At 40.8% G+C, this 24,402-nt stretch overlaps 2 protein-coding genes across 9 annotated transcripts; both read left to right on the top strand.

Moving 5' to 3' along the window:
• The first annotated feature begins 797 nt into the window (after positions 1-797).
• Positions 798-17,662, top strand: ogt.1 (O-linked N-acetylglucosamine (GlcNAc) transferase, tandem duplicate 1). Of its 5 annotated transcripts, none has more exons than XM_046029905.1 (22): positions 798-1,133; positions 4,383-4,563; positions 5,414-5,657; positions 6,699-6,767; positions 10,072-10,188; positions 10,276-10,355; positions 10,810-11,005; positions 11,108-11,248; positions 11,426-11,526; positions 11,811-11,964; positions 12,368-12,469; positions 12,578-12,757; positions 13,068-13,226; positions 13,393-13,482; positions 13,649-13,774; positions 13,896-14,066; positions 14,176-14,292; positions 14,583-14,753; positions 15,514-15,666; positions 15,797-16,049; positions 16,259-16,382; positions 16,463-17,662. In XM_046029905.1, the coding sequence occupies exons 1-22, from the start codon at positions 1,097-1,099 to the stop codon at positions 16,635-16,637; spliced, it is 3,141 nt and encodes a 1,046-aa protein (XP_045885861.1). In that variant the 5' UTR covers positions 798-1,096; the 3' UTR covers positions 16,638-17,662. The 5 variants fall into 5 exon arrangements, with proteins under 5 accessions (XP_045885861.1, XP_045885860.1, XP_045885863.1 ...); XM_046029904.1 differs by having other exon boundaries at positions 12,578-12,775; XM_046029907.1 differs by having other exon boundaries at positions 799-1,133; positions 4,413-4,563.
• A 1,599-nt stretch (positions 17,663-19,261) lies between these two features.
• On the top strand, positions 19,262-24,387 carry gcna (germ cell nuclear acidic peptidase). Of its 4 annotated transcripts, none has more exons than XM_046031333.1 (13): positions 19,262-19,318; positions 19,771-19,873; positions 20,128-20,308; positions 20,396-20,468; positions 20,577-20,626; positions 20,773-20,839; positions 20,936-21,006; positions 21,114-21,533; positions 21,633-21,795; positions 21,948-22,092; positions 23,217-23,352; positions 23,498-23,702; positions 23,821-24,387. In XM_046031333.1, exons 2-13 carry the CDS (start codon positions 19,784-19,786, stop codon positions 24,050-24,052), a joined length of 1,833 nt encoding a protein of 610 aa, XP_045887289.1. In that variant the 5' UTR covers positions 19,262-19,318; positions 19,771-19,783; the 3' UTR covers positions 24,053-24,387. The 4 variants fall into 4 exon arrangements, with proteins under 4 accessions (XP_045887289.1, XP_045887290.1, XP_045887288.1 ...); XM_046031334.1 differs by lacking the exon at positions 19,262-19,318 and adding an exon at positions 19,322-19,370; XM_046031332.1 differs by lacking the exon at positions 19,262-19,318 and adding an exon at positions 19,378-19,548.
• Positions 24,388-24,402: the final 15 nt, after the last annotated feature.

The following is a 24,402-nucleotide window of genomic DNA, read 5'->3' as shown; positions in this document are numbered from 1 at the left end:
CTGTCTGACATTTAATAAGTTTGGCCAAGTTACACACACGGCTGTGCATGTTACCTAGACAAAGCTGTATTCACTACATTTCGTTTGCCTTATTTGTATTTAGGACTCTCCTGCATTGCCTGTGCTGGGCTATTTGTTATTCCCAGACAAGCATTACTAACTTAACTACCACCACCATAAAGCTACCTTTCAGCATATTCGTTTGGGCCTACTCTTGTCAAAATGCAAGGTGAAATATGGAATAATCTATATTATGGTACGTGTAGCCTACATTTGTGTACTTAAATGTGTGAAGGTAACTTGAAGGTAATAAGCCTACAGTAGGCCTACACTCTATACAGCCTACGCCTACGCTACATACAGGTCTACAAGGGAAATTTACTTTAACCAACTCATTGTTGTATAGTATGCTTATCCTGTTTGATTAGTTTAATCTGAACTCCACATACTACAGACATTGGCATGTCAGACATAGTTAGACGTCATGCTATAATAAAATCGGCAAGAAAATCATCCCATGAATATTTGAAGCACATCAATGCTGATATCATGTGCACCGTCTCACTGCACCAATGTGTTCTTCCGCGCGGTATCTTCGTAATCGGTTTATTTTTCGCGATGAAACGTATAAGGCATGATTAGTAAACAATACTTCAATCCCGTAACCTATTAATCATTATTTTACTAATACGACATTTATAACTACTCGTTTCCTCGAAATACCGATACGCGGAACTACTTTCTCTGAAAAATTAGTTCCACCCATTTCGCCATTTTGTGTTCCTTAACGTTAGCTGCTTTGTTGTGAACAGTCGAACCGCTTGAGCTATAAAACAACAGCAGATTTCATGCCAGTAAAAAGTTTGGTCTAAAAACGAGGTTATTTGATTAATAGTCAATATACGGACCACTGCAACATCTTGATAAAGCGCTGTACGAGGGACGGAAAATCAAACATTAGGTTAGCTAACGTCACTGCCTGGCAGCCTGTTTGCTGGCCGACAAAGACGACTGCTCGTCGCACCTTTTTCTCTCAATCTTTGATCTACCAGAAGACGCATTGACGACCACCGTGCAGGACACGAAGACTGAGGAGATGGCGACCTCAGTGGGAAACGTGGCTGACAGCACAGGTTGGTTGCTCCTGTTTAGCTAACGTTAGATGGCAAATAATGTAGGATGCTGTGAAGACGACCATAGCTCGTGTTACGTTAGACGCGATTGAGCTGTAGGCCAGCAGGTAGCTAGCTAGCATTCAGATTTTAAATTAGTAACGTTGACGTTAAAACAAGTGAAACGTAACTAGGATGTAAGTTAACGTTACTAGCAATGCAACGTTTTGCGTCACAATTGAACATGATGGCACTGGCAGCAAAGAAGGCCCAGTTAAAGTTAATGTTTCCTGGCTAATGTTAACGCAAGTTAGCATAATGTGCTGCTTGTTTGTAACGTTAACCTAACAATTTTAACGTTACATCTCCTCTCTTAAAATAGTTAACGAGTCAATTTGACGTTCACAGGCAAGTGTACAAACGTTGTGTTAACGTGATACTGTTTACAGGCATAAGTTATAACGTTAACGTTTTCGTCAAGGGTTTTGCCTTAAATGGTTTGCGTTGTAGCTATCTAAGTTAGCTAAAGTGTAACATTAGCCCGAACGACATAAAATGTCGTTGTTTGCTAACGCTGAGTGACCAGAGAAAATGGCTTCCTCTGATAAACACGTCTACACCTTTTGGTTCTGATAACTGTTAAAAGATAATGCTTGTTATGACTAACGTTACTGAAACAACGAGGACCCTGCTGCATCCTGTTGTTGAAACTGGCTGTGAAGACATCATTGACGCAGATGTCCATGGTTAAAGACTGTTTTCCTCTGCTTTCGAGATTATTCTAAAGGTGACGAGCGCAAGTGATGGTGGTCATTTTACCTGACTTAATTATTGCATGTTGACTAGGTGCGTTATGTTTTTGAAGCCATCCTTCCTTCTTAGATACAAGTATTATTACGTAATGTTCATCATGGGTGGATGAACCTGATCTACTGCGATCTTAGTGCGTTGTGATCCACTGATCCCCGACCTCAACAATCACTGTAGGAAATTGATGGTCAGTACCTGAAATGGTACAGAATGAATAATGTGAGTGTATCATTTAATATAACAACACAAGGATTTTAGTAATATAAACTAGACTGCGATAGATGGCTAATGATAAGCCCCAGATATACTGTATTAAGGCTATATGATATTGACATCAGCCATCAGTGTATCATTCCCTTCCCTGTTTGTTTTTTCCTCATGCATTCATTTTGTTTGAATTTTTTTATTACTCTTTGATACTTTGTTTATGGAAACCTTTTTTTACTTTTATGTGAAGTTGTGTCTAACTAAAAATGAGAAAAAGACTAAACTGTGTGGAGCCCTGATTTTTTCCGCACGTTCACTGTTTTTGGAGATTGCCGTCAAAAGCCCGTAGATCATGGGCAAATTGGCGCTCGATTACGGTGTGTGAAGTGTTCAAAGATGCCGTCCATGAGCTCATCGCTGCCTCAGAGACGCCAGAAAGATATCAAGCAGTATGGTCGAATGACTTGATTATGATTCGATTTGCTTTTTTTTTTTTTTTGCTAAAGTTCAATATTCACTGCCAGTCTATTTTTGACTGAAGCTGCATCAAGCAGCACAGAGCAGATGAACGTGCTGGAAGTCAGACAGAACAGCATAGAGAGTCCAGTCGATTTTCAAAATAAAACGCGCTGTGCAGACTCCCGATCGTGTATCAACAATAAACACAGTTAAAAGAGACAAAGAAATTAACAATTTAACTACGTTGCCTACTTAACCATAGTAGACGCACAAAAATCGACGACAACCGAACAAATCAACAAAATCTGAAAAAGTCACCAAAATCAGGCAGAACGCTTTTATTCTGAAATGCTCCATGTGGGAAATGTAGCCTGCCATTCTATCCATAGTTGAAGGACAAGAAAGGACAAATAAACAACAACGTAGGGCAGGCTAAACGCTCTGCTGCTGAAACCCTTGTGTGAGTTGACGCCAGACAAAACTGCGAAACAGCCGCCGTCTGTATCTGTTCAGCTAACGCCATTTATCCCGCATGTTTCCCTCTAGTTTTGTTTGTTGTTGTAAAATGTACACACCCTGTGCCCGCTCTGATTGGTGAGTAGGACTGTAAGGAGGTGTATGGCACTTGTATATTGGTGAGCTGGTCTGTCACACAAGGATTACGGAATGAATTTGTAACTACAGGACTGTTAAAAACGGGTCAGATGCTCTGTATAATTAACCTACCTTTTAATCGATAAGCTAATCGCGTTCTTTCAAATCACAATTTTCATTTGAAAACGATTAATGGTTCAGCCCTATCAAGCAGGCTAAATATCTGGTTGTTTTGGGGAGGGGTCAGGGAGCCATGCAATGAGCGACAGCCAAAGAGAGCAGACACGGGCTCTGCTGTCCTACACAGTAGCTCTCAGAATCCAGTGTTGTTATGCATCCGCCTCCAGGGCACAGTAATATAGGTTCAGTTTCATTTCAATACATTTGCATACACACAGGCGCTTCAGTCTTTGTAACCATGTCATCCTTTCTGAACCACAATACGAGCAAGCAGCTATATCTCTTCATTGCAAAAATTATATTTTTACCACCAACTCTCTCTGCAGAACAGTCAGTCCCTGCTCCCTTCGTATCCCAATACATTCTCCCACCCATATTCTTTTCTTTTTCCTGTTATTTACCGTGTCACTTCTCGCATGGGTTTTCTTGACAAAAAGTAGTTTGGAGACCAAACAGAGTCGTTGGGGATTCCTCTTAGTGAAAGATCTTGTAATATTCGCTGATTACAAGAAAATACATTGTGCCAACAGTACAACGGTCTGAGAGTTTTGCCGTGTGACCAAGGCAAGTTGTCTGTTTGAAGTCATTCTCACATTTACAATTAAAGCATAATAAATTGTATGTGATTATGCAGTCATTTGTGTCTAATGGGACTTCAGTCATTTAAACATGTTATTGGAAGTCATCTGCAGTTATGTGAGCAATGCAATTCTAGGACAAACCATATTTAGTTTAATTGAAAAGAGTATAGATTAAATCCAACTGTGATCCCAATAATTGAAATCAGAATGTAAAATTCCCAAAGATTTGTCATGACTGCAACACTTGATCACAGTGCTCCCTTCATTTATCATATTGCCGTGTTTTCTGTTTGAGTTCAAATTGTTAGCCATTATTTGTCATTGACAGCATTATCTTCATGTCTTTTATTTATTTTTTGTTTTCATTTGTCCACTTTAATTTCTTCCATCACCTCTAACATGTTGTTTCCCCCCTCTTTGGGCTGTGTTGGTGCTCCAGAACCGACAAAACGTATGCTTTCCTTCCAAGGGTTGGCAGAGCTGGCGCACCGGGAGTATCAGTCAGGGGACTTTGAAGCAGCTGAGCGTCACTGCATGCAGCTGTGGAGACAGGAGCCTGATAACACAGGCGTGCTGCTGCTTCTGTCCTCCATCCACTTCCAGTGCCGAAGACTCGACAGGTGAGGTGTGGGGGGGCTGGCTCAACGCACACTGAACATGTGGCGTGGAAGTGGCAGAGAATAATGGGGTCTTCCATGACAGTCATGCAACAACTGAGCTGCCTCCTGGGATCCAGTCGCTCGATCTATAATGAGCTCACTCTTTCCCTTCATGATTCTAACTCTGTTTCAGTAGTGGCCATACCGTTGCTTTGCAGGTGCCCCTGGCAAGATTTCGAGTCTTGCAAGTTGAAGGTTTAAACGTTTGATCTTGTTTACTCCGTTATGTTCTTTCAATGCACCCAATGTTAGCGGTATACTCAAACAACTGAAATTCAAATCATACGTCAAATGAGCACTAAAAAAATCAGACGGACAAATGCTGAAATTATCACTCGATATGCTGTAACAATTTACCAAATAATGACAGTTTGCTTAGTTATCTCTCATTGTTCATTGAGTAAAACTATTCAACAATAGCTAGTCAAAGCATGTGCACTCTGTGGCGATCAAAGCCAATATGGTGCCTATTCTTGGTTGTAGATAGCAGCACTTGTCTGTACAGACACCTTCATTTAGAGTATATGCCCAGCATGATAATTACTTTGCACAACTGACACTTAAATGGTGGATTCTGTAAGTTTTGAAAATTGGTGAAATGTGTGTTGTACTGTCATGTATTAATGCTTTCAACATTTTAAGGATATTCATGTTGGTGTGTTTAAATATTTACCCACACACCTTTTTTAAAATAAGTTCCTTCTTTTCACCACTAACACCTTGCTACTGCCTCAACGCAATGCAGTGAGCCAATACTGCCAGCAATCACGTTCAGGATTGTGACCTTTCTGTACCCATTCTGGCCCTACAGATCTGCTCACTTCAGCACCTTGGCCATCAAACAGAATCCAATGTTGGCCGAAGCCTACTCCAACCTGGGGAATGTGTACAAGGAGCGTGGGCAACTGCAAGAGGCCATAGAGCATTATCGCCATGCGCTGAGACTGAAGCCAGATTTTATTGATGGTTACATCAACTTGGCAGCAGCTCTGGTGGCCGCCGGGGACATGGAGGGAGCAGTGCAGGCTTATGTGTCTGCATTACAGTATAACCCTGTAAGTGATGTGCCTTGTTATGAAATCCTTAAAGAGTAACGTAACACCAGGCTGACAAGCAGCGTTTAATTTCCTTCTCTGGTTGAATGTGTCAAGCCTGTTCCACCTCTTACCATCACCTAGGATCACTGATAGGTGTGGTTAGAAATGTGCTCTGTTGCACCAGTAGCCATACCCAACAGTGATGTCATAGGTTCCTAGAGTACACCTGTTCTTAAAGGTGGTGTATGTGATTCTGAAGGAAACCATTACCATGACAAATACCATGATATAGAGCGAACAACGACAGCAAGTAATGTAACCAGGGCTGTGCACAAACATAAGATTTCTTTTTTAGCTAGTGGACCGTGTGGAGATATTCGCTGGATTTCACATAAAGACCTTTAATGGAATAGAATTGCATACTCCACTTTAATTATAGCAAGGTGAAAACCACAAATAAGATTTTTAGGAGGCGTTAAGTGACTCTTTAAATTGACAGGAAACTATCTGCTACGAAGGCAGACCTATTTAGGCCTAGTCCACACGGACACGGGTATTTTTATAAACAGTTTTTCCTCCTTCATTTAAAAAGATAACAAAATCTGCGTCCACATGAAAATGCAAACGCGCTATCAAGTGCTGTCAAGAGCATGCCAAACCACCTGGCGGCGATATGACCCTAACCGTAAAGCCGTACCCGTAAACCGTGAAATTGTAAACAAAGCAGGCAGTGGCGCACAATCTGACATCAAACACAGCAGATAACAGCGCACACTCTGACGTCGCAAGGCAAACCCCCCCCCCCCGGTTTTACTGTCAACACGACAACACTGCAACCAGCGTTTCTGAAAATCCTCACCCTGGCAGGTGTTTTCAAAAATGTTCAGCTTAAGTGACCTGCGTTTCCGTGTGGACGAACAGCCGAACCGCGTAAAAAAAAAAAAAGTCATGGTTATGAAAATGCCCATGTTCGTGTAGACAGGGCCTTGGAGGCTACATATTGATCTGCGGTTTGTAAAATTGAAATGTATGTGTTTTTTTTTTTTTTTTTTCCCCCAGGACCTTTATTGTGTGCGTAGCGACTTGGGCAATTTGCTTAAAGCCCTTGGGCGTTTGGAAGAGGCTAAGGTATGTTACAGTGGGTTGGAATTTATATAGATGTGTTTATATTTTCTTTGTAGATTTTTCTTTGTTCTTTTTTTGTCTATTTTTTAGTGCCCCCCCTCACTAAGGCCATAGACGTTCCTTTTTTATTGACATTTTTAAGCCAAATCAAGTCCTTTCCCTTCAACCCCCTCAGCCAAGTGAAGGACAGGAAATAGTAGCCTTTTCTGATCCCTTTTTTTTTTTTTTTTTTTAGAGTTGCAGTGAGCTTCTCACCCCTAACTTACTAAAAACCAGGAGTATTGTACTGTAAATTTTTTTTGTCGTTTTAAATGGTAGCCCACAAATTTTCTGTTGATTACTTTTTAGAAAGCCATGTATTTTTTTTATTTTATTTTTTTTCCAGTATAGTGCACTTATTATATTTGACCTCACCCTGTATCACTCTTAGTCCTGTAACCAGAGGTCAGCCCCTCTCCTTTCAGGAAGAAAGGCTGAAATTTTTAAATCAAAACAGTTGATCTGTATTGTCATTTTTTTTAACCTTGGCCCATGCATTTTGATATAGTTGCTTTTGGAGGGAAAATGCTGGCTCGGTCTTTGAAGAATATATGAACTGAATCTAGTTTATCTTTGCAGTGCAAAAGATAAGATGGTTTCTAACCTAAACACTTAACTCCAGTATTGTTTATCAAGTGCCCAATGACAGGCTTGTGGTCGCTTGGTTTGCTGTCAGTAAACTTACTGCCAGTGTGGGTTTTATTTCCAAGTTTTACTCTTCCATTTCTCATTTTAAAACTTGTGTCTATATTACAGGGGTGGTGCTACTGGGTTGGGTCAAATCTGGATATGTGGAGTTGTCTCGCTGGTTACAGGCCATCTTATTTCGTGCTAGAGGGGGGTAAAGGAGTGGGGAGGAGCATCAGGGAGTCACAAGCTCCCCTGCTCTGTCGCTCCACCCCCCGCGCGCTTGCTGAGGATTGGTGGAGTGTGCGCGCTCAGAGCTGTCTTCCTGACCCTTCATTTATGTCCAGTTAGTGCAGAAGCGCACCCGAGTGCTTCTCATGCACACATGCATTTGTTTTTCTTTTGACTGTGGTTGATAATGTAAATGTAACCCAGCTGGTTATCTGTTCTGATATCCACTGCTATTGAATGGCTTATTTAACTGTGTGTTTAAGGGGGCTCATTCTCAAGTGCCTTAAAATGGTCCAAATGGCATCAGGCAGACAGCTCACAATCTGTACTCCACCACCTGCGTCAGCTGCTGGGTTAGAAAGACAGAAGCACGCGCAGCAACAGCGATGACTTCTTTATTTCAGAGCTGTGGAGGCTTCTAAATACAAATAATTACACCACAGACTTTTCTCCCTACCCCATTGGCCAGGATTCAAGAAAGCAGGCCCGGATAAAGAAATCAAAGTTTTCAAAATATTTCATGAAAATGCTAAAAGAACAAAAGAAAAGCAATGATTAATACTTCTTCCCTTTTCCTTCAAATATGTAACATTCCCAAAGAAATGGGATCAGTTCATTTGGGCAAGATCAAGCCAGTAACTGCCCTCCTGTAGTACGATATGAAAACTTAATTGATGGACAGATGGAAGCCTGACTATGTTTCAATGATAAACTGAACACATCAAAGCCTTTCTTCCCTCCCAGTTACCCATTACAATATTTGTTTTCTTTGAAATGAAGCATTCATTGCATGAATGAAAACTAAGAATAGTGTGTTTTTATGTTTGTTGTGATTTGGAAGAACCAATTTTATTTCCATATAAAAAAGAATGTATTGTTTGAAAACTTTTACTAACGGTCTTGTTTTCTTATTTTGTCTCTTTTGGTTTTTCCGCAACTGATATTGTTATTTAGAAGGTTTCAGGTGGGTGACACTATTCCTGCGTAGGTGCCTGGCGGAAAGGAACACTAGGGCAGCCTCAGTCCTCTCCTCTTCTTCCAGCCAGCTGCGGCCACCACTCTGACAAAGTCCAAAAATATGGTAACGGGTTTGTAACTGCCAACAAAAGAAAAACCACCTCACTTCATGCTTGAGCTCCTCTGTCTTGTGGCTTCCTTTGAAGAGCAAAAGAAAAGTAACTAAACAAATTACAGTAAGCATTTCTTAAAATATGCTATACTAATTACCCAATTCTGAATTAAGTAAAAAGATACTTGGATTTGGAAGCAATAATGGTGAAAAACAAGTAAGAACCCTCTAACTCTTACATGCTGTTTATTTTTTCCTATTTTATTTTGGTTTTCCTTCTTTATTTTGGAGTTGCAGCGTTCTGATGATGATGCAGATAGTGCGCTGTGAGTCTGCAGTAGCGCAGGGGCTGCGCAGCGATACCTTCCAGGCAACCAAAAAGGCGGAACGCGCAAGCATGCGACTCCCCTCCCCCTCACTCCCTTTGGCCTGTTGGTTGCGGACCTCTCCCCACTTAAACCAGCCTAGCTCCCAAATGCCCCAAAATCTCAGACATAATTGGCATTTGAAAGAAAAATTAATGCATAGTACATCCTTTTTACTAATTCAGTGACATATGGCTGTTAATTGTCTTAACATCACATTGTATGTTAATCCCTCAAACCCCCCCCCCTTTTATTCTGAGAAACTTTATTGGTGCTGAGTGTGTGCCAGTCTGGTGTTGGCAGATGTTCTGCCAGGGGTTGTTGGTCTGCACCTGTCTTACCTGGCCGTTCAGCGAGCGCAGCAGCGAAGTAATGACCTTTGCCTGGAGCAAGGTCACGCAAGCAGAATATTATATGGTGCATTGTGGTGGTGGCAATAGACCCACACCACATGCCCGCATTTGTTGCGCATGCATTACAGGGACCATCACTTGCACGAACTGTCAAGCATCCCAGGTTGTGAGATAATATGCCCACATAAAATATTTAGCATTCATACAGATATTTTACATCTAAATATTATATTTACTGTCAGTGTTGATATTATTATAGGGTAGCAGTAGACTGTACCTGATGTGGGGACCACAAAATATTCTGACAGTGTGGTCATAACTGAAGGATGAGGGCTCTCGTGTGGGTGTTGGTTGGATCCGCGCAGCGTAGGAAAAAGCAATGCAGCTTAGCGCGGCAGACTTGTACGCACAAAAGCCCATGCTGCAGACTCACTTTTTGCCATGATGGAGAATAGTCACTAATTTTGCTCTCTCTGCCCTTTTTGTTTTTTCTTGCTTTTATTCTCAATCTTCTATTTATTTTTATTTTACAATCCCTTACCCTCCCTCTACATACTATACCTCTCCCATTCTACCTCTTCTCCTCCTTTTTCCTGTGGTTTTTCATTATAAACCCATTGAAGGCCTGTTACCTGAAAGCAATTGAGACTCAGCCCAACTTTGCGGTGGCTTGGAGCAACCTGGGCTGTGTATTCAATGCCCAGGGAGAGATATGGCTGGCCATACACCATTTTGAAAAGGTCAGTTTTTTTTTAAAATCCTACTACTTTATGTCAAGGCAAATTCTTGTGGTGTTCCATGTTTTTAAGCTTCGTTTTGATTTTTAGGCAGTGACTCTGGACCCAAATTTCCTTGACGCATACATCAATTTAGGGAATGTTTTGAAGGAAGCCCGCATCTTTGACAGGTGAGTCCAAAGCATGACATAGTAGACAGTATGATGCTCCCTTTATACATTCATGTGTAATATTTAGTCTTTAAAAGCACCACACCCTGTGTGGAATTTCATATGAGTCAAGAACTTTGTAAAGTGCATTACGTCCATGTCTTTGTTGATCCTGTAGCTGTGTTTTCGCATTCCATTGTTTAGGCAGGGCAGGTTTGCTGCACCTACAGAATTGCCAACATGGCCAAGGTTGTAACTCAACTGCTGAAACAGTGGTTTTATTTTCAGTAATACATATGTATAACAGTATACAATGTCCTCCAGTACTTATGAAGTTGAGTAAAATGTGTGTACAACTTGGCATTTGCACTGTTAAGTGTCCCTAATGGCTTGTGAGAAGATAATTAAAAAGATTTCTGAAAAAGAAGACATTGAGCTAACATGTATTCATATCTCCCTTATCTTATGTTTCCAGAGCTGTGGCTGGATACCTAAGAGCCTTGAGCCTCAGCCCAAACCATGCAGTTGTCCATGGAAACCTGGCCTGTGTCTACTACGAGCAAGGCCTTATTGATCTGGCTATTGACACCTACCGTCGTGCTATTGAACTGCAGCCACACTTCCCCGATGCCTACTGCAATTTGGCAAATGCCCTGAAGGAGAAAGGCAATGTAAGGCAACACTATGTTTCCCCTGTCTGGACGATCTTAAATATCAAAACCTGAATATCTTTATGTCCCTTTTTGTATTTAACTTTTAAAATTCTCACCCAGGTGTCTGAAGCAGAAGAGTGCTACAACACGGCCTTGCGCTTGTGTCCAACCCATGCAGACTCCCTTAACAACTTGGCCAATATCAAGCGTGAGCAGGGCAACATTGAGGATGCAGTTCAGCTCTATAGGAAGGCGCTAGAGGTGAGTTGGGAGTTAACTTTTTCTGTTCATGATATTTTCCATTATGAAAAAGTCTGTTTAACAAGGCCATCGTCCATCCATCATCCTGCGTACAGGGTCGCGGGCAAATTGCTGTAAATGTGACCGTGGCATCCTTATACTGTTCTTCTTAGTCGCCCCTTTTTGTTTTTTCATCAGGTGTTCCCAGAGTTTGCAGCAGCTCATTCTAACCTGGCCAGTGTTCTGCAGCAGCAGGGAAAACTCCAGGAGGCCCTCATGCACTACAAGGAGGCCATCAGGTTTGTAAATCTTTGCTACAGCTACCCGCTGACCATTGATCGTATCAATGTAGTGTTATTTTACAATAGTTAAAGTAAAACCTTCAGTGCACCTCATAATATTGGTGCGATGCCACATCACTCTGCTCAGAAATTTTATTCATTGGTGAACATGTAAAATCCCATGTTCTGTACAGTTTAAGCTGGTGGGGTTTTTTTTCCCCCCTACAGTCTAAAGTACAGCTGACACTAATAGTCGAGTAATGTTGTACAGGTGTTTAAACAGTGTTCCTGTTTGATTTTAGAATAAGCCCCACATTTGCTGATGCCTACTCAAACATGGGCAATACACTGAAGGAAATGCAAGATGTACAGGGAGCACTGCAATGCTACACCCGTGCCATCCAGATCAACCCTGCCTTTGCAGATGCTCACAGCAATTTGGCCTCAATCCACAAGGTAGGAATAATTCTTCATTTTAACTCCAGTGTTGGTTCCTTTTTTTCGTTTTCTTTTTTTTTTTTTAAACGGTTGTGATGACTGTATTGTGTCACACCACCATAGGGCTTTACCTACCTTGGAGTTGCTTGCAGTGTCAAGCTATAATGACACATCAGCTCGAACGGCAATGACATCGCAATCATTTATTCTCAGTACCACTCAAATTATACTTTCAACAGTTGGCATGCGTAAATAATGGTGTACTGACTAATGGGTTTATGCTAGTTAAGTGTGTATGTAGGTTTACGCTTTGTGGAGTCACATGCAAAGAATGTGCACGCATAGTTGGGACATTCTACCGCACATAAAACGGGTGGTAATGTATTTTGATCTCTTATTCTAATGTTTTCTTGTCTGTTAGGATTCTGGAAACATCCCAGAGGCCATTGCATCTTACCGCACAGCCTTGAAACTCAAGCCAGACTTCCCTGATGCTTACTGCAACTTGGCGCATTGCCTGCAGGTTCTTACATGTTTATATCGATCTTAATACATTCAGTAGTTATTTGTTTTTGCTTCTGTTGAATTAAAAGATAGTTTTATAAATCTGTCGTTCCTGTCACTCTTCCAGATTGTGTGTGACTGGACAGATTATGATGAGCGGATGAAGAAGCTTGTGAGCATTGTGGCTGACCAGCTGGATAAGAACCGCTTGCCTTCAGTGCACCCACACCACAGCATGCTGTATCCACTCTCTCATGGCTTCCGCAAGGCCATTGCTGAGCGCCACGGAAACCTTTGCCTGGACAAGGTACACGCACTGATCAAAGCAAGTAAACTTTAATTCATTTTTGGGAGTGGTGGGTTGGAAGGTGGCTGGTGATGGCAGTGGCTGTCTGCAGGGATATGGGGAAGGTAAGGGATGGGCAAGATAGTGGATATATTTTAGAGGTTAAAGCTGGTGGTGAATGGGTTGCTTGCAGGGATGAGAGTATGGTGTATAAGGTTGGACATGAATTTAGAGGAATCTGTGGTTGTTTATAGTGGTTCAGTATTAGTCCACCATTGTATGTGAGTGAGCCTGCTGCAGTTGTATTCTTACACTGTTGCTTATTCGACAGATCAATGCACTTCACAAACCGGCTTTTGAGCATCCGAAAGATCTGAAGGCCAGTGGTGGACGTCTCCGTGTTGGCTATGTCAGCTCTGACTTTGGCAACCATCCTACTTCCCACCTGATGCAGTCCATTCCTGGAATGCATAACCCAGAGAAATTTGAAGTAGGTGATCTTTATTTGAACTTTAATTGTAGAAATTACAAACTTAACCTGAAAAGTGTACAGTGTGTAGTCTTGCCATTAACAATACAAGGTTTGACTGAAATCTTTGACAAATTGTGTGTGTGTGTGTTACAAGTCTGTACAAAATTGTTGTATTTTTTTCAAGGTGTTCTGCTATGCACTCAGCCCTGATGATAGTACCAACTTCCGTGTGAAAGTGGTAGCAGAGGCTCATCATTTCACAGACCTTTCACAGGTAACTGTTATGGCCTTGATTTGCTTCTATATCAGTATTTGTATATTTACCCAGTGTCTATGAACCTCAAGGATGGGAATTTTTGACTGGTCTTTTCAACAACAAGAGTTGCTGTACGTGATAAAAACAAACTGTTTTCACTGAAACTGATACTTCTCTCCTCCAGATTCCCTGCAATGGCAAGGCAGCTGATCGTATTCACCAGGATGGAATCCACATTCTGGTCAACATGAACGGATACACCAAGGGAGCCCGAAATGAGCTCTTTGCCCTCCGGCCTGCACCCATTCAGGTGAGCGCTATGTATGATTTCTGATTAACAGACTTGCATCCTGGGGATAAATTTCACCTGTGCAAACAACTGCACCTTCAGGCATATTAATCAGGTCTGTTTGTTTCTACCTGTTCAACAGTCTATGTGGCTGGGTTACCCTGGAACCAGTGGGGCTCCCTTCATGGACTACATCATCTCTGATAAGGAGACGTCACCTATCGAAGTAGCAGAGCAGTATTCGGAGAAACTGGCCTACATGCCCAATACTTTCTTCATTGGAGACCACGCCAACATGTTCCCTCACCTCAAGGTTTGTCCATCCTTGCATTGTTGCTGTTTATTTCCTTCAGAACAGAAAAGACAATACCAAAAATGTTCAGGGTGTTAAACATTTGTGTTATGTTTTTTTTGACCCACAGAAAAAGGCAGTGATTGATTTCAAGTCTAATGGACACATCTTTGATAACCGCATTGTTCTTAATGGTATTGATCTGAAGGCCTTTTTGGACAGCCTGCCAGATGTGAAAGTGATAAAGGTGAGAATTTCCTGATCCTTTTTAAGAAGCAAGTTGTTTTATGTGTATCATTAAATACCTAGTGAGTTTAGTGTGAGTGGGGCACCGTAGTTAAGTTTTGTACCCATAGCTGGCATTGTTTGAATTTGTTGTTACATTTTTTATTTTGAGCCACAATGACAAAGCACAACAACATCTGCTGATTCAGATATGTATACTAATATGAACCATGCAGTCAAAAATATATCATCCAATGATTTGGCCTTGAACCATATTCAAACACATAAGTTGAAATTATTCCCTGTGACTAGATGAAGTGTGACAACAACCAGGAAGGTGCCGGTGAAGCAAACGGAGCTTTGTCCATGCCTGTAATCCCCATGAACACAGCAGCTGAAGCGATCATCAACATGATCAACCAAGGCCAAATCCAGGTCACAATCAACGGCTTCACTGTCAGCAACGGCCTGGCCACCACACAGGTATGTCTAACTTAGATGCTCTTGTCTGTGTAAATACAATTTTGAGCGACATGGCGTGGGTACAAAACATTTACAAATGCAGAAACAAGGTGAGAGCAAGCAAATAAATTCAGCTTGCTGCATTTCCAGATCTTTTCAGCAGATGAGGTTGTCTCTGAGATAGTGTCTTTACAGGGGTGGTTTCTTCGTGAATGTAAAGTGTGAGCACAGAACTGTTGTTGAGGAAAACGGTGACATTATGTTTTGACATTTTTGACATTACTCGATGTAGGGCTGGACAATAAAACAGTAATTATCGCGATATAATTATTTTTCAATAACAAAAGTCCAATAAATATTCAATAGATGTTTGATTTTGTTCACTTAAAATCATACACCAAATAGGACGTAATTTTTTTTAATTAAGATGTTTTAATTAGTTTAGGAAAACGAACTGAAAAAAAGCTTTTACTTCATGTTACTCGTGCATATTTGTTGACAAAGATTTTATCATCAATTGTTTTGAATGTTCTGCCTCAGATTTGTGAAGTGATCCACTGTTTGTCCATAAAAAAGAGTTTAAACCACAGTTAGCCATCAGGTTTCTTCAACTATCACTCTGGAGCAAAAATTAGCCTTTAAACCTGAAAGCGATTTGATACTTATTGGGATAATCATCGATATCGAAAGATATAAAACCTTTTATAGCGATAACATTTTTGACCGTATCATCCAGCCCTAACTCCACGTCTGTGTAACACTGTTTTGTCCTCTATTTTAGATCAATAACAAAGCTGCCACTGGAGAGGAGGTGCCACGCACAATCGTTGTGACAACCCGTTCTCAATATGGTCTCCCAGAGGACTCAATCGTCTACTGCAACTTCAACCAGCTCTACAAGATTGACCCCCCTACTCTTCAGATGTGGGCCAATGTAAGTTACACAGACATGGTTATAACAACTGGTTTGTGTGTGTGTTCCTTCAGCTCGGCACTTTAAAAAAGTAAATATTTTTGTTAGGGGAAAAAAAAGAATCCGTTTTAAAGCTCCCATCTCCCTGCAGATCCTGAAGCGTGTGCCCAACAGTGTACTCTGGCTTCTTCGTTTCCCTGCTGTCGGCGAGCCCAACATCCAGCAGTACGCTCAGAACATGGGTCTGCCTGGCTCTCGCATTATCTTCTCTCCTGTGGCCCCCAAGGAGGAGCATGTGAGAAGGGGCCAGTTGGCTGATGTCTGCCTAGACACTCCTCTATGCAACGGGCACACAACGGGCATGGATGTTCTCTGGGCTGGAACACCAATGGTCACAATGCCAGGTTAGGACACTAGATTATTAAGGAACAGACTTTTAACCCATGGTTACCAATTGAATAGAATATTTTTAGTCGTTCTAGCTATAATACTCAAGAAAAACAACCATTTTACAAGTTGAAATTGTCTGATTGTGTTATGATGAAATAACCAGTATCTGTAGAAAAAATTTCAAGTGAAGGCTGCTTTTTAATTGTGAAACCTCTTTTTACAGGTGAGACCCTTGCCTCCCGTGTGGCTGCCTCACAACTCCGCTGTCTGGGCTGCCCTGAGCTAATAGCCCAGAGTCGCCAGGACTACGAGGACATAGCAGTCAAACTGGGCTCTGACATGGAATAGTAAGTAGAATTTGATCCGACTTCTTTTGAAAAACAATGGTGTTAAACTGTGACGTCTGACCATTTTCTTTCTCTTTCAGCCTGAAGATGGTCAGAGCACGTGTGTGGAAGCAGCGAATCTGCAGCCCTCTTTTCAACACCAAGCAGTACACAATGGACCTGGAGAGGCTGTACCTGCAGATGTGGGAGCACCATAGCAAAGGCAACAAGCCAGAACACCTGGTCCAGATAGTAGAGACCAGTGAGAATGCCTGAACTGGAACTGAACTTGTTTCCTTTAAACACAAACCATGTCCAACCCTCCTTCCCCACCATTTTTTGTTAACCATTATCAGCACCCTAGCTTGGAATGTGCATTTTCCACTCCAGCCCCTCTCCCTGAATGATTCTCTTCATTTGTCTCATTCGCTGTTAATGGGACTCTTTATTTGCAAAGGAGCCTACAGATGTACACATTTGTCCCCGTCAGTCGTTCATCTGCATCATATGTCTGCATTTCCTGAGCCAGATAGAGCCTGACACTTTGAGGCCCCTTGTCTGAGACTCTTGTCCTAAAACACAGTGTATTTGGTGAGCATGAGAGGATTGTGAATGCCCTGCTTACCCCTTCAGTACTTGGATCAGTGGATTTAAAAAAAAAAAAAAAAAAAAAAGACCTGTCAGTGTGCGTTCAAGACTATTTGCAGCTTGTGGAGAGAATGCCCAGCCGTCATTACTTGTTGATCTATTTATAATAGATTAAGAGTGTTGTGCGTTTTTAAAAGGACAATGTTGCACCACGAAAATTGTAACTCTGACTTAAGTTTCATCAGCTTTAACATGCAATTGTAAAAACAAAACAAATAGGTTGCAACTGCTCTTTAGTTTGTCTTAAGCTGTTATTAAATTACTACAATGAGTAGATGTGCAAGTTTTGGGGGAAAAGGTCCAGATGAAGACTTCTTCCCCTCACCAAATGCCAACTTTTATTAATTTAGTGGTAAATCAAGAAACATGTTCAGTAGCTGTTGTCCTGTTTGCTGTCATCTTATGCTTGTAAAGATTATTGGACAAAGCTGGACAAAGGAGCTTCAATTCATTGGAAAGGGCCTAAATTTCAGTTTAGATGTCAGAGCTGTTCACAAATTGATCTAGTTTTTTTTTTAATCACTCAAACCAGGAACGGCCTAGGTAAGTATTTTCTAAGCAGTTTTTCTTTTTGTATTGTCGGTTAACTGTATGCTGTCAATGATGCCACGAGGCTCTGAATATAATAAACATATAAAGAGATGGCAAAACTGCACTGTTTTTTGCACTCACTTGATTCAGTTGTTGGTGTTCACATGTGACAACAATGTCTATTAAATGTCAAACTTATTAAAGCAGACTTTCCCTCCTTTTTTTTTTTTTTTTTTTTCCTTTTTTTGGTGGGTTTGAGTTCACTGGAGCAATGGCACAATTTGTGTTTAATCTGCTATGCCTAAACCTGTCGGTCACCTTAGTGAGTTGCGGGGTATATGTGCTCTCCATGGGGACAAGGCACTTCAGCAGTATTGTAAACATAGAAAATAGCACTGATGAACATGTATTCATATCTTTTGCTAATATAATGTAGCAGGATCACAATGCCAACATTGTGAGTAAAGGCGCTGCATTCGAAATCTTAACGTTTGCAAAATACAAGCCGCTCTGGATAAGTGTCTGCCAAATGAGTACGGTAAGGTTCCTCACAGGGGTTTTGCTGTACTTTAACTTGTTAAAGCATAATGTATGTATTTTTATTTTTTTACCATTATACTGTGGCAATTCAATCAACATTGTATTAACCTTTGACTTATGAACGGGCAGGAACTATCAGGGCAGATCCAACACACTCTGGACACAACCTGTTCCAGCTTCTCCCCTCTGGTTGACGCTACAGAGCACTGCGCCACAACACCCAGACACAGGGACAGTTTCTAATTGTGTCTACCCACAGGACATCACTCTGTCTCAAGTTAAGTGTTCATCACAGTGTCAGAAACAATCCCTGTAAAATACCCTTGTGACTCAGAATCTAACATGTACCTGTACATTGTTCACTATTATTTATTCCTCAATTTTGTAATTCAATATCTGTTTGTACTGTGTATATACACATACATGGCCATTAAAACTGATTCTGGTTCTGATGTAGCAGATTCATCACTGTCCAAATTTGTAGAGATGTTGCATTGATGTGGGATAATGTAGTATTCTGCAATTATAAAAGTCAAAGAAAAGAAAGTAAGTACTTTATAATAGATGTATTAATTCTAATGGGAAAATTCCACATTCATAAATGTATATTCAGAATATAATTTAACTTAATTGTACTTTTTCTCCATGAGGTTGTATATCAATTTAATTTCTAAATCTAACGACGGAAAGGCTACCACTGACAAAGTTTGTATTATTTGTGTCTGCTCTTATATTTGTATACTGTTTATTTGTGTTTTGTATATTTTTGTGTGTCCCATGTACACTTTATTCCTGTGTTTGCAAAAGCCTACAGATTTTGGGGGGGTACAAGGTAGATTTATTTGTCACAATACAACATTAAGTAAATTGATATAATATGTATAATATACTTTAATATAAAGGCAAAAATGGTGAACAGAAATAAACTATATTCAATGGAGCAGTGCTGAGGATGAATTTCAGTTAACGTTATAGATAAATTATAGCTTAGCATTGAATGCAAATATTCAGGCTGGTACCTAAAAATTTAACGAGACAACAAGATACGTGATTAACGGTGGATATGGACAGAAAGAGATCGTGTCCAGTTATCAATACATAAATCCATAGTCCAGCGTCCTCCACACAGCGCTAATATCTAAGGCGCTGACCGTGTCATTTGAAATCCGTTCCGATTGGTCGAATGTCTTCGTGACAACTTCCGGACTAACGGGCCCCAAGATTTGAATTTAACCAGGGTTAGTTCCGTATCCTCTGCCTCTTTCATTTACAACAACAGAAACGCATTTGGTGATTATATCTCGAGTGAAATCAATATTACAGCGATGTAATTCATATGTTATGGGAGATCCGTGTAATGCTTACTAACGGAAAACGCTGAACCACTTCCATTTAGCTTGAGTCCAAACACACTGTTAACTAGCTCGTTGCTAACGGTAACGCTAACTTTTAAGTTATAGCTACAAAGGTATGTGGCGTTAAACATCTTGTTGACAGAGTTTTTGAATTAAATGAAGAAACATGAAATGGTTAAATGGATATAATTTATTTTAAGCATCCGCTAGCCTCACTTTGTAGTTTACTGGGAAGAATATTATCTTATCATAGGTTTTCGTTAAAGTATATCTGATTAGCGCTGGACTTTAACTGTCATGCTGGTTTGTGTACTTTTTTTTTTTTTTTTTTACAGAGTAGAGGAAACTATGAATGATGATACCTGCAAATTATTTGAAAGAGTTGCTAAAAAGATGGGTTGGGCTGACAAGGGTGGACTGGACACAGCAGAAAAAAAGGTTTGTTGAAGTATTTACACTTCATTAACCTGCAAACAGTAATGTTACCTCCACAGATATTTCATGTCTTGGGTAAGTTAACGTTACTGTGAAAAAGATCAGTTCACATGCCTATCTTTTCTTTGATGTGTATCACAGTAAACTGAATATATTTGGATTTTGGAGACTTGGTCCAATAAAACAAGTAATTTGAAGAATTTTCTGACATTTCAATGATAAACTTTTTAATCGATTAATGTCTTCACTGTTTATAGCTGATGAGCACAATTGGCAAGACTCGTCATGATGCCACAAGTGGCCATCGATCGGCCTCACCTGTCCAGCTTGTCTTCTCTGACAGTGAAGATGCTACAGAGAAGGAAAACCAGCCGTCCATGTGCAACGATTACAGAAACAAGTCTTTGATCGAGTCCAGTGATGATGACTTTGATCAATGTGAGTGACTTAAATTGTATGAATGTATTTATTGTTTAATTGTGTGAGTCAGCTTGCAAATACACAAATTTCTACCTTATTTTTTAGTTCTTGTGGGACAAGCTACACCGAAATCTAAACCTACCTCACAGAAACCACGTAGTGCTACAAACAAAGACAGGTATGAAAATGGCGTGCACTGACTTTTTTTTCATGAGGACACATCTTGTTTTGTCTCATTTGTTCATGGTTGTTTGAACTTCTAAACCATCTTTGTTTTGCTTTTTAGTTCAAATGTTCTTTTGTTGAGCTCGGATGATGACGGCAGTTTCGAGACATGTAAGTGGTCTCAGTTGAAAGTATCTGTAACCATTCACAACACTAACAATAAATCAAATTCTAACATCTCTTAGATTGATGAGGGAACCATTTTTATATTGTCGGTTACAATTTTCTCTCATATATCCTCAATTTGCACATTCAAGTTCTACAACGAGTAAAAACCCCTACGGTCAAGCCTAAGAAGATATCAGTGAGTGGGAGTGAAGATAGGTGAGTTTTTGGTGTATTTCCTTCAAATCTATAGCCATTGTGTGTAAAATGTTATTTTGAAAATGATCTGTTTTACCTTTTTTGTTTATTCTAAAGCTTCAAAAATTTCATAGTAGATGACCTCTCATCCGATGATGACTTTATTGAGACAAAATCATCTTTTAAAGGTAACTTTGGACTGACATTATTCATCAGTACTGGCGTTCTGTTCCATGTTGCTTTTCTTTGAAATATATGTGCATAACATTGATGTTTTGTGTCCACTGTTTTGAAGTGCCTAAGAAGATCAATACTCCAGCAGCCCAGCAACCAGTGAGGAGACCATTGTCTCAATATGACTCCCCTGTCTTTATTAGCGACAGTGATGATGATGATAATATTGTGGTCAAGAGCACTTGGCGGACTCGTATCTCAAAACCTAAGCCCCCGCTGTCAAAGGCTAATAAGAATAATGCTCTGCTGTCTAATGAAGAGGAGAGCTCGCCATCACTGCCTTTGCCTCCCATATCTTCTCCTGTTTCTCTTCCTCCACACACAACTCCAGCATCACTGGCTTCTCCCAAACGCACTCTTTCAGCGCCTTCTATGCTGGATGAATCAGCCAGTTCTGAGGAGGAGTTCACATCCCTACTGGAGAGACTGAAAAAGAAAAACAAGTGCCCTAGCACCTCATTTTCACCGAAGCACACCCACGGTAACTGTCTTAGTTGAATTGTTGCATTCAAACGCTCTGTAGCTTTTGTTTTGATTCTAGTTGTGAGGATGATATCTTTTGCTTGGTTCTTCAATATAGAATGTGATAAGGAGCCTCCTGTGTCGGCTCCTCTTGTAAAGGGACTCACAACGCTAGCCTCTAAATTAGGGGATACACCTCTGCGTGCAAAGACATTGGGAAAATCCACCATCTTGAAGCCAACTGTCAGTCAGACAGAGCCCAGACACGGCCCCAGCAGCAGGTACATGTGTTGCCCAGTTTTACACACAGCACAGACTTTTCTAAAATGCTAATGATTTATTGTATAGTGTGCTGTAAGCAGCATTTGTTTGTCGCTCACTCAGTTTGTCTTTCACACACAGACTTTAGTTCCCCCTGTTCTTTCCCTTGTAGGGTAGCATTGTGTAAGACCCCAGGGTGCTTCTTGCAGTCCTTATCAAACCCTGGCTCCAGCTATGGCCGCAATTTTAAGCAGAACAAGGAAGAACTCACCAGCAGACTCTACCAGCTGTACAATACCAGTGTGTTTGACAGTAAGGTAATTAACAGTTTTTCATTGACACTTTTTAGAAATGTCCTCTGACCAATGGTTGACCAATATGGGGTTTTACATGGCCGTTGCCGATGCTGATATTTAAAGAGCAGGGCGGCTTATGTATTTTCCTGATATCAAAACAAAGACAATTCATGTATTATTTCATGCAGAGTACAAACTCTATAACATTATTCCATATTTGATCATTTATTTTCCTCACTCTCTGCTGTAACATCTCTAGGCTAGCTCTCACCCAAATGAGGGAGCGGTACAACAGAGCGTATCTTAAATGTTGGGAGCTGTATGCAGCTGACAAGTAGCTAGCGGTGAACGGTAACTTAACTTACACATTAGCTGCATAGCTATATGTGGCCTGTCTCGTCATTGTTTATCACAAGCAAACATGTAACTTAGGAACAAGTTGTCACCACATGCCCTGTCCTTAAATTAGGTAACGTTAGCTTGTGCACCTGGCTAGGTGGCAAATAACTGGCAAGCAACTATAACAAGCAACTGACATTAGTGCCCTGAAACATACAGTATACATACGTGAGCTTGCTAGCTCTGCTAACGTCACATTCACATAGCATACCTTTCTCTATACTTTCTTTATAAGTGTCAGGAAAAGTTAATAACTTATCTGTAAGGTTGCACTGCAGAATTTAGCTAGCTTAGATAGCTCTGTGTTTTCTTCTGGACGCTGTTTAACAGATTAATTCTTTATAGTTTAGATAGCTAAATGGTACTACAAAGATTTTGACCAAGACTGGTCTCGAGTACTACAACTCTACTAGCCAGTAATGGTTTAAGTTTAGATTTGCTGTCATTTAGGATGGGAGAAACGTGTTAACATTTACAAAAGAAGATGGTGACTCCCAAAACTCACAAGGTGGAGCGCTAACATCGTTCCACAGCAGCCACACTGACGAGGCGTCCTGCAGATGTGTCCGCATGTTTTGTTTATCTGGAATGCAGGTATCGGCCAATGCCGATTATCTAAACATGCCAGAGATCAGCCCAATTAAGCGGTCGGCTAATTAATCACTCTATCACTACTGACATCTGATTATTTTTCTATTTTTATTGTATAATCTGTATTCTTTTTCCTTGTCTGACATGACTTTTAGCTCCCCATCAACATGTCACTTACTTGGAATAAGAAAATGCGGAAAACAGCCGGTTACTGTATTACGGGGCAGGAGCGAGGTGGAGGGAGCCGCTATGCCCGCATTGAACTGTCAGAGAAAGTCTGTGATAGTGCAGGTAATGCTCTTGTAAACCAGGTAGACTAATCAACTGTGTCTGCTTGAAAATCCCTGAATGTAAAAATGCATGACACCTGTCATTTCATATCGGTTTATATTTGATTGAATCTCTTCATCACATTTTCTTTGGTCCACCCTCCTAGATCGTCTCAGGGACACACTGATTCATGAGATGTGTCACGCTGCAACCTGGCTGATTAATGGTGTAAGGGACGGACACGGAAACTTCTGGAAGCTGTATGCTCGCAAGGCCACTCTGGTGCATCCTGAGCTGCCCATGGTCACTCGCTGCCACAGTTATGACATAAAGTACAAATTCCAGTACCAGTGCACCCGCTGCCAGAATACGTACGTCTGACTATTTTCAGATTAATTGAAACCATTAACCTCATATTATTCTTTATTATTCACCACCCATACAGACATGTGTTAACTTCCTATTGATAATATTCCTAACACTTCACAGGATCGGGCGTCATTCCAAGTCCCTGGACACACAGAGGTTTGTGTGTGCCCTGTGCACAGGACAACTTGTCCTACTGATGCCTTCCAAGACACGTGCTCCCACACCCTTTGCCAACTTCGTCAAAGAGAATTATGGTGCCGTACGACAGGAGCTGGCGGGACTCAGCCATGCAGAGGTGATGCGTAAACTTAGTGCAGACTTTTCCTCCAAGACTAAACTCAGTGAAAGCTGAGTTCTTGACGCTCACTGTACTTACAGCCAGTGACTGCACGATCACAGGAAACCTGTTCTGAAATACCTCAGTCAACTAGTCTTACATGAACCAGCTGCTGCCATTGTTAATATTGTCTATATTTTTGTATTTTTCGTGTCATTTCTGTATTTGTTAGTATGTGATTTCAGACTAGATATCCTGGTGTCCTTGGTATCAAATATATACTGGAGAAATGATTGTATTGTACAGTAGCTAAATGTATGATTAGATCCATGTTTTCTTTTTATTATTTTCTTGTTATGAGCCTTAAATAAAGTTTCAATGTGTGACTATACATTGAATGGAAACCGTGACATGTTTATGTATGG

The sequence above is a fragment of the Micropterus dolomieu genome, linkage group LG19 (assembly GCF_021292245.1).
Source record: "Micropterus dolomieu isolate WLL.071019.BEF.003 ecotype Adirondacks linkage group LG19, ASM2129224v1, whole genome shotgun sequence".
Taxonomy (NCBI): domain Eukaryota; kingdom Metazoa; phylum Chordata; class Actinopteri; order Centrarchiformes; family Centrarchidae; genus Micropterus; species Micropterus dolomieu.
Note: the sequence above shows the minus strand (reverse complement) of the source record. Positions and strands in the feature narration are given on the sequence as shown.